Raw genomic sequence first — 15073 nt, forward strand, 5'->3', positions numbered from 1 at the left:
GGAAGAGGAAAGCATCGCAAGTGCTATTGCCTATGTGAGAGATTGGAGTGGGAAGAGTTGGGTGATTTATTTCAAAGACATTTGTTGATACTTGCTATGAGTGGAAAATAAATGATTGAGCAAACATTGCATTTTTGGTGAAAAACGAATAATCATTTTCCGTGCTAAGTACACTTTTGTTGCTCCATGTGTTGTGTGAAGTTTGTACAATCTAGCTGATGTGTAGTAGTAGAGATAAGCATCTTCTTAAATTTTCCGTAATGTGCTAGCTGCCCTCAGGAATAGCCTTAATGTTTGTCTCCATCACATCACACTTTACTCAATTTGACTATGTCTAATTTTGGCCTAGCTTTTTTGTAAGGGAACATTAATCTCATTTAGTCTCTCTCTCTTTAATTTCAATGTTTCTAGTTCTCATCTTCTATAGATAAGTTCGTTTTTCTCGTAGAATATATTTCATGTTTTTGTCATTTTTTACTTCTGAATCTTTTACTATTCTAATATAGTAAAGTAAATATTCCATCGTTAAATTGGTCTAAGCAGTGGATATTGAACAAAAACAACAGAATTGTTTACTTGACAGTGTGTACCAAAACTGTACTGGATGGCGATTAGTATTGATACTTTGAAGAGATGGTAGACGGCTCACTGTACCTCGCTTTTGAAGGCATCTCACAATATTTGTATAAATGGAGCAGCAGTGATGCACTTTACAAATGACATAAAGCTTGTGAGCCAAAATTCTTGAGATCTGCACCTCTCATGTGAAAGAATGCATAAGGTAGAATATAAAGTGAATTGCTTCAGCTCCGAACATCTGGTTACATGTGCTCTCTAGTGAAAGGGTTCCAATATCTTCGAGGAGAGAACTGGAAGTTTTTAATGAGCAGTTGAAGTAGAGAAAACATACATTGCAGAGAGAACTCTCTTTTTGACTTGGTGAATGGAGTTGTTCAGAGCGTCATGTGAGTGGAATGTTGTACTGCCTGCTGATGCTAATGTTGAGCAAAAGATGAGTAAGATGATTTATGTTAGTCTGTTTGATTGTATCCAGTTTGTGGATGTCTGGAACAGGGGCTTTTCCATCTCCAAGATCAGGCTGGCATTGGGTTTTTCACATACCACCACCAAAAAGATAAACAATGTGTGCATCGTTTAGGGGAGAGCAGCTGGTGCCCACATGTCACTGTATCAGCTGCAGAATATAAAGGCTACATCCAGAGTTCTTACGTGCACTGAAATAGGACTAATGACTTCACGGGAGAAGTTGCAAATTAACTGTTCCATAAACACAGCAGTCTCTCTAAAGTAATGTGAGCTGTCCAGGGAGAAATCCAATATAAAGTCAAAGTATACGGCAAGGTCAACACTGGATTAGTGAAGTGCATTCTGAACAGCTGAATATAGTAGAGTAATCATTCCAGTGTTCATTACTGCAGACTGTATAGGTTGCTTGACACCGAAAGGTTTGTTCAGTGCAGTTGGTGCCTGCAGCAGCCTCCTAACACTGCATTACAGCCTGTGTTGGGCTTTGCCTCCCAGCTATATGCCTATGCTGGTCATATCAATATCCACATGTGGTGGTAGATAAAATATCTCTGCATTTTCATTGGCATTAGATGAGGATACAGTATTCTGCCCCCCCCCTCTTTAATTGGCACATAGGGGTAGAAATGGTGCTTGCCATGCTGTGCCAAACACCAAAGGGGTGCTAATACTTGCAAGCAAGCCAGCAGTTCTGCCATCATGAGTGGAGAGATGGCAATGTTGACATCAGTCTCGCAGTGCATTTTCTGGGCAATTGGCTCTGGCTTTCCAGGGTGCATGTAGGAATTAAAGGGTGGCTTCATGTGTGGTGTAGTTGTGGCATGAGATGAGCTCAAGAGTGTAGGTCTTGCCAAATATGTAGGTTTTGACGGGGATGGTGGTTGGTGCATGGCCGGGCTTTGAGGTGTGGATTTTGTGGGGCACTATAGTGTACTAGTGTCACAGCTGCAGTTGGTTACAATTGTGGACCAGCTGGTTCTGGCAGACTGCAACTTAAGATATTTGTTGCCCTTCACAGCCCATGATGATGCACGAGATTCACACTGGAATGTGGCTGAACGTACAAGTCATTACGTGGAAGCCCACACATTAATATGATATTTGTTGTATTCTTCTTTTGTGCACACAGTTGGATACAGAAAACAGTCATGTGATTTATTTGGTGTTTCTATCCACTGCAAGCAGAAGCAGAACTTCCTGAACTGAACTCCTCACTTGTCCTATGCAGCCATATTTCATAACTGTCGAAGCAGGAGTGCTACCTTGCAACTCTGGGAGGCTGCCTCGGCATCTATGCTGGGGTGAAGTTGCCGATGATCGACGACACCCCGTTTTGATGAGGGCTGTGTGGGGTGGTCGCAGCAGGTCCAGTACCGAACAGTGTTGGCACCTGTTTAGCAGTCCTGCTGGACTGTGATCTTTGGTGGAGCTGGACCGATAGCTGAATAAGAAGCTCCTTAAGGCTCCTGTTGGAAACTATTTGCACCAACAATCAAATTGTGCCTTTCTATGGCCTAGCATAGTCAGTTTGCCCCCTCACTTTTGGTTGCCCTGTTTTCAGCCAAGGGGAAAACACTGATACTGGATGCTGGTGTGACAAGAGTGCACAGGTATTTCAATTTCCTTATCTGCATGCTACATAAGAATTCTCCTGTGGAGCATGGGAGGAATGATGACTTGGCATTCTGTGTCCTCCATGACCAACACGAAGACACCTCTGTTAGCACTACAGTGTCTCGGGGACAAGTAGGTCAAATATACTGGGTCTGCTCCTTTAGATTACTGCTTTGAACATTCACATTTTACTGATCAGAGTTCCTGCAAAGCAGCTATACCACCCTTTGGATTACCCAACTTCATGGGGTGTGACGGGGAAGTATATAATGTTTGTCACACATTGTTATTGAGTTGAGAACTTAGTGCCTCCTGTGTATCAAACTTTGTTTCGTGGATGTGTGAGCCAGTGCATCTGCGTAGAGGTGGGCATGTAATGAATGTCATGATAATTGCTAAGAATTGGTAGCTGCCGTTGTAATTGCTGTGCTGTCTTTGCCTGGAACTTTGATAAGGGCTGCTCAAGAAAATAAGTGGCTTGTGGTCTGTGTTTAACTGGGTCTTGGTGCCATAGAAGTGGGAATTTGACACTGTAAGTAATGGTCACTGCTTCCTTTTGTATCTGGGAGTAGTTTATTTGTGCTGTTGATAATGGTTGAAGGCATACATAGTTGGTTTATCTGTGGGACATCGGTGGTTTTGTTTGCTAGTGCAGCCTAGATTCCATATTGTGTCGCATCAGTGGCTAGTGTCAAAATTTTGCCAGTCTTCTGGGTTTCAAGGCAGCGAGCGGATTTTGGGCATCTTCTTAATTTTATAAAAGTCTTATGGCAGCCTAAATGTCGAGCAATCTTTTTGTCTTGGATGACTGTTGGGTGTAACTGCTAGCAGTAGTGAACACCAGAAGATCCTGAGGAAAATCCCAGCAGAGGGTTCGAAACGTCGATCATTTTGGAAGAAATATGACGCAGCCTAATAACCCAGAAGATTTTAACTTCAGTGACAATGGCCACGAAAGCCTGCAGACTTACCTAAGAGAATAGAAGCGTTCAAAATGTGGTGCTACAGAAGAGTGCTGAAGATTATATGGGTAGATCACGTAACTAATGAGAAGATACTGTATAGAATTGGGGAGAAGAGGAATTTGTGGCACAACTTGACTAGAAGAAGGGATCGGTTGGTTGGGCACGTGCTGAGGCAACAAGGGATCAGCAATTTAGTATTGGAGGGAAGTGTGAAGGGTAAAACTCATAGAGGGGATACCAAGAGATGAATACACTAAGCAGTTTCAGAAGGATGTAGGTTGCAGTGGTTATTTGGAGATGAAGAGGATTGCACAGGATAGAGTAGCATGGAGGGCTGCATCAAACCAGCCTCTGGACTGAAGATCACAACAGCAGCAAAATGTATGACACCAGGTTGGGAAAAAGATTAAACTGATCCAATCAAAGAAAGCTTGCAGATTTGGAAGACAATATCATGCATGTTATTTATGTATTAATGATTTGTTCCAAATGTTTTTGAAGTAGTGACCCCCAGCTAGTTTCACCAAGAACTACTCTGGCATAGGAAAAGTGTAGAGGTTTCCATAACTGTAGGTGTTGATGGTAGCCTAAAAATCGACACACATGCGTATATATCCTTATGTTTCTTAATATCTGTAAGTGATGCCCATTGATCAGATGTAATGGGTGTAATAACTCTCATTTTTTGTAACCTGTCCAGTACCAATGTTACAACTTTGCTTGTGATGAGAACGAGCAGTCAAGCTCTACAAACCAAGACGTAGCTGGGAGTGTAATAGTATATGCAAACTGTAAAAGATCTTTGCGCAATCCACTTCAGAGTCAATTAATTACTTGTACTGTTCAAACAATGTTTCCAAGCAGTTAACAGTATGGTATGAGAGATAATAACTGCATTCTCATTCATTTGAAAACTGAACAAAAAAGACCAAAAATTTTAGTTGCTTTGAGAAAAGCTACTTCTAAAACTTTCAGTACTCTGCATACATTTTTATACAGAGCTTGCATTGTAATTTAAGTGCTGTTTGTTGTTCACTGTATGAAATCACTCACCATTTGCTGGCTATAGTGGTGGAGAGCCCAGAGCCCTGTGTTCGTCACCCATATTGAGAGGCAACACTGCAGTGCCCTTGTCAACTTCGAACTCTCATTTTGTTGACATTGATTTCCAGCTTAATGATTCACTGGCTGGGAAATCTGTAATCTGTGTTGGACACATTTGGTGGTGTGAAATGACATGCTTTATGTGGATGTTGCAGCACATGCAGACTGCATCCAAATGTGCTCTCTTCCTGCAAGCATGGAATACTACATTCCTATTTTAAGCTTCAGATGTTATGACAGTATGGATACGAAGTGCGTGTCATCACATTAGAAGTATGTGGATTTGAATGTTTCCTCTGCAATGTCTAAACCCAGTATGCCCACATATGGTTTGAAGTGTAGTGGCTTCTGTATTTTGTTCATTGGGTAGCTGTTATAGTAAAACACTTTTTTGCAGGGTTTAAGTTCCTCCCACAGCTGACCCTTGGCCACAAGTCTACCACAAGTTGCCACACCATATTTGTATCTGCAAGGTGACAGCTGTCATAATCTGTAACAGACAATTGTGGTCCATAAAAACATTAGTCCACAGAGTGCATGCTATTATAGATTATGGCCATCTGCATGAAGAACTAGAGCATTTCAGGAAAGTGTCTGAAGTTGTTGTGTACCCAATACACAAAATGAATTAGGCCTCAAATGTTCAAACTGAACTTGAGTGTCGAGTCAAGAGGTAGAAGAGGAAAGGTTCAATCCATGGCCTTCCCATCATATGTAGTGATTCTTGAAGGCTAACTGAGTGCCATATGAGGCACGTGTGTACAAGAACCACCATCATGCGTGTCAAACAAACAACACTAATTGTTTGAGAGCATTTTGTGAAACATCAAAGCTACAGTTTGACAAATCAGCAGTGCCCAAGCACTACACTGGCACAGGGCACTCCTTGGACGCTGAAGAAATCAAGATTCTAACATCTGCATCGTTTTTCTGTGAGTCTGATTAAGGAAGCCATCAAAATCTGTCTGGTAAATGACTTACTTAATTGCTATGACAGTTTTAGCTTGGAGTAAGTTTGGAATCAGGAACTAGAAATAACCAGCTCTCAGAAGAGAGTGGCGCAGGGCACCTGTCATTAATGCCTATTGCTTATAAACTAGAATGTGCCCCACAATGTCTGTTACAGAAGACATGTCAGTAGTATACAAGTCCTACCGCCCGAGTGACATTTATGCTACTGTGATGATGTGTGACCTCATGAGCAACATATTAATTAGGCTACTAGGATGGCTGCTCCAGAACATTTTTATGCAATTCCTGCAGTATTTTGTAAGCATGAATTGATTTTTCTAGAGTAATTCATGTTGCCATGTTCAAACATTGTTAGTAGACTGGGTTGTGGATTTCTTGCATCTCAATGTGCACCGTCTCGTATGATCTTACATTATAGGAGATTGTTTTTCATCTGCATAAGTGAAAGATACAAGGATGGTAAAAAATTGCACGACATAAACAAAAGTTGGTAGGTGTGCATCTACACCTGAAAGATATCTATTCAGATTTCATGCCAGTCGCGTGAGAGTGTTGCTAATAAGGCCACTATGAGGATACAGACCATGTTCGCTTTAAATACACGCTGTAACAGTTCTAACCATTAGTTCCCTTTCAGACTGGGCATGGCGAGTTGATGTTAGTCAAGAATGCCTTTAAGGTGACAAAGATGCCATTAACAGCATTTCACAAGTTTGAACAACGCCGTGTAGTAAGGCTGAGAGAAACTGGATGTTTCTTCTGATACTGCATATTGACTTGTCACTAATGTAGCCACTGCAGATGATTGCTGGCAGCGGTGGTCATGGAAACGTACAGTCGCAAGGAGACAGATCTGGTTGGCACTCATCTTTTCGTGTTTCCCACGCTAGTCTCATTGTAAAATCATGGTTCAATCGTCGAAAATTTAGGTGGTGGTGATTCCAAGCTCGTATGCAAAGAGGCCTAGGTTTTATTCTGCTATATTCAAAAGTTTTGTAGATGCACTTGACAAACCATTCTTGAAGATTAACCTTTCAAAGTTAGCACAATGGTGATGTAAAAAAATAATCAGCACTCCGAATTTAAATTACACTTCCTTTTAATTGCTTTTATTGCAATATCACGTAACACACAAAACATCATTAACAATACAAAACATACTTGAAAACATCTTCCTCACTGTTAAAGTTCACATTTTATAAACTGGCTACAATATGCTTCTTCCAACATGACGTCCAAGACTTGACTTTCTCAAGGTCCGACTAACTAACTACTGCTTACGCGCCCAAAAATCAAGAGTTACACGTACGTGAAAGATAATAGTGACAAAAGAAAGAATACACATAAGAATAATATCATTGCAATATAAACATATCGATGTATCACAAATGAAATCATATCTGAATGTTGCCTCAGAAATATGTTAAGTAGTTAACAGAAAAACAGTAGAATATCGCTGGTATCGAGAGGTTGAGTTGAGATGCCGTAATGGTTGCGTAATTCAAGTACCATTACACACTACAGAGAGGGAAGACCATCATGTTTGACATATGACTGGCGCATTGTACTGCACCTGCAGCAACAATTTGAGCAGCAATTGCCACCATAGTAACATAGTAAACTGTTACAGATTTGTTACCTCAAGGACAGCTCCCAAGCCATACGCCCTATAGTATAGCATACATTCCACTGCTCTCAAACCGTTGCCATTTGCAACTACAATTGTGTCAAGTGAGAGGTCATTGGAGAGCAGGGCAGAGGTCTGTTGTGTTTTCTGATGAAAGCTGGTTCTGCCTCAGTGTCAGTGATAGCTGTATGTTGGTTAGGAGGATGTCTGTTGATGGTCTGCAACCAGCCTATCTGTATGCTACCCACTGGACCTCACTTTGAGTAATGGTCGGGATTGTGATTTTGTACGATGACAGGAGCACTATCGTGGCTATCCCACACACCCTGTCTGCAAATTTGTACATCAGTCAGGTGATTCGACCTGTTGTGCTGGCATTCACGAACAGTTTTCCAGGGGGTGTTTTCAAACAGGATCACACTCGCTCACACACACCTGTTGTAACTCAACATGCTCTACAGGGTGTCGACATGCTGCCTTGGCCTACTCGATCACCAGATCTGTCTCCAATTAAGCACATATGGAACATAATCATCCGACAACTCCAGTGTCATCCACAGACAGCATTAATCATCCCTACATTGACCGAACAAGTGCAACAGGCTGGAACTCCATCCCACAAACTGACATCTGACATCTGGCAGCTGTAAAACACAGTGCATGCACATTTGTATGCTTGCATTCAACATTCTGGCAGTTGTAATGGTTACTAATGTACTAGAATTTCATATTTGCAATGACTTATCTCGTGTTCACATAAGCCTGTGATCTTGCCATAATCAGTGATCACTGAAAGGTTACAGTGAGAGTTGGGTAAGGTGCTAGACATGTTAAGGTACACCTGTATTACATATTTCTTTGTGTTTGCTATGCCTGATCTTATTGATGTTTCAGTGATGGAACAATATTTTACAATATCTGAAGGTGCTGTGTGTCTAGTAACATTTCCATAGGTCATGATATTGTCACGAGTCATAGTTAAAAAAAAATTTATTATCACAGTTGTAAAATGATCGACTACAGAACTGTTATTGTCTGTGCACAGAAAATTGAGCTACTCACTCAACATGTTGTAGGTAACCACTCTGTTCGAATGTTTAATAAGTGTATAACAGAATAAAAACTAAAATACATACAGTTCTCAGTTTGTCAAAAAATTATTTTATTAATTTTTTACCTCGTCCATGTTTGTCCGGCAGTGAAGCTTTCTGTGCTATTATAAGTATCAGGTGGCTTCGATTTTATAAGTATCGGTTGGTTTTGATTAGCTTGACAGTGTTCAGAGTGTATACATTGCAGGACACTGAAACATCATAGGCTTGTTCACTAATTGGTGTGCTCATGGGAGTATGCTGATAAAAATATAGTTCCACTTTGTGCCAACAGAGAAAATATGGTGCTGTAAGCAGTCAGTATGTGCTGCAGTGCAGGGAAAGGGAAGAAATAATCAAACACGTAATAATGCTGGTTATGGCGCATTTATTAGGATCTGGACACAAGTTGCAACACCTGTTCCATATGTTCTCCCGACTTGCAACATGCTGCATTCATACATGGCATGGTCAGTAGTTGCTCATAACATACCAATGTAATCAGAGCAATATGTCGTCATATGGTACCCTTCAGATCAGAAAGAATCCAGATACATCCAGGATGGACACGACCTTTCAGTTGTCCCCACAACCAGAAGTCTCGCAGATTTTTGTCGGAGGATCTGAAAGGCCAAACATCTTGAAATTGCCTAGAGATGATGTGGTCATTACCAAATGTTTCTCAAAGCAGATATGTCACCTGGCAAGTGATGAGGTCTTACCACATCTTGTGTGAAAATGCACAAGGAAGTTGTTAGAATAGGCAGATGTTGCTGTACGGCTAACAGGCCCATGAGATGTTATCTCCTCAAAGGAAAACAGAGAATGAAGGAGCTTGTGATACTACACCACGTCTTCACGTAAGCGGAGTGCAGTGTACGTTCCTGTATAACAGTGGCTGAGTAGACTGCAACATGCGACAGTTCTTCCCATTCACAGCACCAAGTGGAGTATGATGTGCATCGTCCATCCGAGGAAAATTCCCTGGCCACATCATACATTTCCATGGATGCCACAAAAGGAGGAAAAAGTCAAGGCACTGTAGCCTATCTTTGGGCTTAACTTGGTGCACAATTTGAATCTTGTAGGGATACCAGTGTAAAATGCACCGCAAAATCTGTGGAAGTGTTGACCAGGGGAGACGCAATTCCCATGACACAGCTCGAGCAGTGGCTGCACAATTTGGGGCATGGACTGCAAGGTCGGCTATAGCTTCAAGTACTTCATCAACAACTGCTGTGGAAATGGGCCACCTGCCTCTCCCTGCTGCACCACCTAATTCATATGTTTCTTCAAATTTCTTGATCATATTCTTTAGCCCGTTCATTGACATGATGCCTCTTCGCAGTTGTTTCTGTCTGTGATATTCCCACATTGCAGTGCTGTTATTGCTGCCATTCTAATAAAATAACTTTATGAGCAGAGAATGAATTTTCTTTGAAACAAATATTGCCTTTCATAAGCAGGGTGTACACGACCCGGGAGAACCGGGAAAAACCCGGGAATTTTTTCATCTGGGAGAAAACTGGGAAAAACCCAAGAATTGTTTAGAATTACGGGAATTTTTCATTGTTTTGGTTTTCAGTTAAACTTTTGTGATTTTTGACTGGTAAGAACCAATACTCTAACAAAGGATATTACTGTATCCCGCTACTGCAGAATAATACTGCAGCAACAAAACATGAACGAGAGAAAAAAAACGAAAATAAAACTTTAGTTGCAAAGGAAATATGCCGTATACAACAACAAAACACAGTACTCATACAAGTGTCTGCCAACAGCAAGGTGTGGCGAAGGCTTAGGAAGACTGTGCAATGCTTCATAACAACAAATTGCCTCTGATGAGCGTGACGTGACAACTGTTTTAGAGTTGTTTGAGCAGTTGCGGGCAGGCTCTTGCGCATGCACAGTTTAGTCGCATATGCGTAGTACCTTCTCCCGCTACTATCTAATATTGCCCTGGTTCGGAAATATAGTAAATCTGGAGCTGAAACACAAAGCACTCAAGAGTTGAGGTGGGTCGTCTCCACGTGACCCATGTTTTAAGTTCAGTGATTTTGTTGTTTCGTCTTCGATTATTGCTCTCACGTTAAATGATGATGAAAAGGATTTTTGTGGCCGGGAGCTATCACATGAATTAAAATTACGTTCGCTTAGTAACGGAAGTCAAAAATATGTTATTACTTTCAGATTTTATTTCCATTTTTCTGACAGTCAAGCATTAATCGCCTTGCAGAACAATGAAGTTATTTTTGTCGGTTTGTTGAAGAGATTTGACTCTTATTAATCTTTCCTGCTGAGGCAGTCAATTTATTTGAAACGAAGTGCTTAATTTCACACTCTTGGCTGGTTTCAACTGTTCGCTGCATTTCAAGTGCCTGTATGGCATTATACCATAATAAAGAACCAAACATGAGATAATACAGCACTGGTACCCCAAAAAATTTACATCCGATTATGGACATACGAATCTTCACTTTAAGCCGAATTGTGCATTTTAGTGTGGTTCACGAAATTCCAATGCTCTTGAAGTATCCTCTGATGTCTTGTTTCTTTTATGACATTGTTGCTGCGCAGGTGCAGTGACGCCTGTTACCTGGCACTCTCTTGCAACTGCTGAAACGAAACTTTTCTAACAGGTCACGGAAAAATATTGCGAATGGTGGTTTGAAAAGCGTTACATTCAAAGCAAATTTCCTTTTGCGCAAGATGAACTGTGTGCGAGAATGTACGATGAATTTCTTAAATCACAAAGCGTTTGACTCTCATTTAAAAATCAACTTAAATATCATCGTCATTTCGCGGCCCTGTCAGCAACTGTATAAATATTAATTTTAATTTTAATAATGAACAGCCTCAGTTGCACTGTTGACCTAGAATTGACTGTTTTAGTATTTAGATTCTGAAGAAAGTTTGGTTATCCCGACTGAAACCTAGGTAAATTCTAGGTAAACGGTGAAACTGAGGCTGTTCATTATTAACATTAAAATTAATAAAAATCAACTCTTTGAGGATGACCATTTAGAAGAATTTCGAGCCCAGGTCAGACATTTACGTCGTTATTAAAAATTTTACTGGCACATTTGTGTGATGTATCTTAATTTAAACCATGAACTTTTCTTATTTGTGTGTTTGCGCTGCTTAAGAGTGATCTTGCTATTGGCTGACTACATCACGTGTCCTTTGCTGTCATCAGCGGGCAAGATCAAGTGACATAAGCTATGACTGGCTGAGGAAGAGTATACTGTCACTTAACACGGAAAAAGTGTACTTTCACCCAGGAGAACGTGTATTTTTTTACCGGGAAATCCGGGAATTTTTTCCTTTGTCCACGTATACACCCTGATAAGGAAAACTTCAACCTTCTTAACCCTTGATACATCAACAGTCCCCACCCCCCAAAAAAAAATTCTGATGTCAAAACAGGATATGTTTCAAATTCTGACTGCTTACTGTATCATATTTTCACATGGTGGCAGAAAGTGGAACTATCATTTCTTTTCAGTATAGTACACGAGTGTACTGATTTATGAACGTACCTTCGATATTTCAGCATCCTGGGATGCATACAGCCCACGCTGCAGCACTTGGAACACTGTTAGTTTAATAATCATCCGGTACTTATGTATCTCTGATATAAGCTACATCTTTCAACTCATAAACTAATTGCCAGGTAATAGTATATTGACTAATATATGTGCAATAAATCTTATGTGAGTGGAACAATTAAGTCTATAAGAAGACCGTACTGTATATTTTGAGAGTGAATTTTTTTGCATATTTAAAATACTGTGTGTGATTTTGATCTCTCACTACCTTTCACATTCCAAGAGTTGTGTATAATTTGTATCCTTTTCATAATGCTGTATAATTTATATCTATTTTACATTGTGTACCACTGAATTATCTTCTTTATTTTGTTTTAGTGCACACATTTATTTCATTTTGATTTGTTTCATTTTCCAGGCCATCATACAGTGATTCAGGATGAAAAAACCAAAGACAGTGTTGACTGCAGCATTCCAGAGCTGAAGACTGCAATTGAGAAACATTCTCTTGTGAATGTCACACGAGAAATCTTGAGGTTGTGGAGATACAGGGAAAGGTTACGTCAAGATATTACTGTTGGAAACTTGCTGAACAGACTGGAGAATGCGGAAGTAGCAGACTTAAAGCAGCAAACTCACTCAGTTGCTGTACAGGCAAATAATTGTTTGTGTGACCCTCAAACTATTAACACTTTCAAGATGATTTATGAGAAGATTAGTTTTCCTGGAGAAAGCAAGACGTAACTGGTCAACAGATATGAAGTGCAAATGCTTAATGGGAAGAAAGACTCTTGAAAATGGTTATTTATCTTCTTTTTTCCATTGCATTTAGTATTATTTGTTACATACTTTGTTCCTAAAATGGAACATTATTCAGTTGTGAATGTAGTGAATTGCAACCATATTTATAGCTTTCATGTGAAAGACTTTAGACAATATATTCAAGCCATAAAATGTGATAATGTTTGCATTATGCATATATCCAGTGTAGTGTGGTAATGTATATTATAATACTGTTTGTATTATGCTCTTAAGAGTCAGCACAAAACTGCCAGTGTTATTATAAAATAATACAGTTATTGTCTACAATAGAATAAACTGTGTGCAAATCATTTTGAATTTTTTGTGTGCATGTGGTTTTTTAATAGAAATCGGCTAAAGCATTCAGAAATATCTACTTAAGGAGAAGTGACTCCAAATGGAACATGACATATATTACTTCGAAACCTCCTGACAAGTTAGAGCAGTGCATTGGATCCAGACTTGAACCCACAATTTTGTCTTTTTCAGTATCATACCGACTGAACTATAAAGGAGGAAGAGCAAGGTTCTGAGTTAGTGCTACAATGTGGAACATAGTTTTAATCAAACAGGAAGTTTCAAAACAGCATACATTTTGCTGCAGAATGAAAGATTCATTCTGTGAACAACTTCGTAGGCTATGGTTAAACCTTTTTTTTGTGTGTGTGTGTGTGTGTGTGTGTGTGTGTGTGTGTGTGTGTGTGTGTGTGTGTGTGTGTGTGTAGTCCCAGCCATGACTTAATTTCTGAATGATAAACCATTTTAAATATCCACCGTAGGATGTCAAATTTAGTGTACACAGCCTTACTGGCTGGTTTCGGCCTGTCGGTGTAGCTGAATCACAGTTAGATTCTTAAACATTTTGTGGTTAGTGTTGTTGGCAACTAATACCAAATTCCCAAGTTTTGACACCTGGTATCCACATCAGATTTTCCTGTGGACGAAAGTTCTTGAATGGGATACATTCATCCTTGTGAGACCAGATGAGAAGCTTCTCATTAAAATAAGTAGAGAAATCAACACAAAAATAACTGAACTATCCTGCAAACTGTGAAGCCCATTTTAAGGTGCTTTTATATTCCAAAATATTTTTGTTGAGAATATAAACCAGTGGACACATTTAAAGATGGTGTGAATGGTCATTGTATGACACAAGGCATGCTGCATATAAGAAAAAAAAAGATGAAACTGTAAGGAAAATACTGTAGTTTGTAATTAGGGTTTGTAGTCCTTTCACACTGTCACAGCACAATGTACTGTTGGAAGTAAGGCTGTGAGAACAAGTCATGAGTCGTGCTTGTGTAGCTAAGTTGGTAGAACACTTGCCCAAGAAAGGAAAACATCCCAAGTTCGAGTCTCTGTCCAGCACTCTGCTTTAATCTCTCAGGCAGTTTCGTTGCAGCATTAATTTGCCTAAGTGCTCTGAAGTGAGTAGTCTGGCAATCAGGAATGTCCTTTAGAAACAACATGCTTAATTCTTCTTCATGGGATTTTTAACTCATTTTCAGTTTTTAGTCATTTACAAACTTTTGTAAGTAGAATTTACACAGCAATTAGAATACCACCTTGTTGCTCATATGCAGATCCTGCACTTTGGCTTTGTACTACATTCTGTATGTTTAGCTGGAATATAGCCAATGTAAACATGGACTGGTGTGAAAGTAATACTCGATAACGTAAGGTTAATCACATTGTGACACGTAAGCTAAATGGATAAAACATACCACATTGCAAATGAATACTGATACACTGTGTCATAAAAAATGAGTGTACCATATTGTCATTGTTAACATGCACTCTTTACGAGAGCATATGTTTCTTTCCTATAGTGCCCTGTGGAAATTGCTGAAGTGGATACCACTGGTGGTCCATGAGACCAATCTGTGTGTAAACCTTGCTCCCACATACGTTCTGCCTAATTGGAATTTTGGAACATTATTGAATTTGCTGTGGTTGCTGCCTTTGTTGAGATTCCACACTTCGTCTTCTAGCATCTTATTCAAATATGTTGACTCTAATTTAGGTGATCAAGCACCAGAGCTTTCGATCATCTGCCAGAACATTCCAAATATATAGATGTATGTTTGTACCCATCAATGTCTTTTGAGCTAGCCCTTCTGGAGCTTTGCGGGGAAACAATTTTTTATGGAATTTAAAAATTTTATTTTCAAAAATACATATACAGTAGAGTCTCAATTATCCGACCTAAACCGGCCGCAGCAAGGTCGGATAACACGGAAAATAATACAAAAAACACAAAAAATTAAAACTAAAGCAGGCCAAATGAATTAAACATTTAATACA

General features: G+C 39.8%; 1 protein-coding gene across 1 annotated transcript in view; it reads left to right on the forward strand.

Annotated features, from left to right (window-relative positions):
* The window catches only part of LOC126253526 (telomere-associated protein RIF1-like), a 120886-nt gene extending 107476 nt beyond the window's left edge, over positions 1-13410 (forward strand). The window contains exon 9 of the mRNA XM_049954906.1: positions 12387-13410. Within this exon, the coding sequence (XP_049810863.1) occupies positions 12387-12712 (326 nt within the window). The 3' untranslated portion in view covers positions 12713-13410. The remainder of the gene's footprint in view (positions 1-12386) is intronic.
* The last annotated feature ends 1663 nt before the right edge of the window (positions 13411-15073 follow it).

This window comes from Schistocerca nitens, chromosome 4 (genome assembly GCF_023898315.1).
Source record: "Schistocerca nitens isolate TAMUIC-IGC-003100 chromosome 4, iqSchNite1.1, whole genome shotgun sequence".
NCBI lineage: Eukaryota > Metazoa > Arthropoda > Insecta > Orthoptera > Acrididae > Schistocerca > Schistocerca nitens.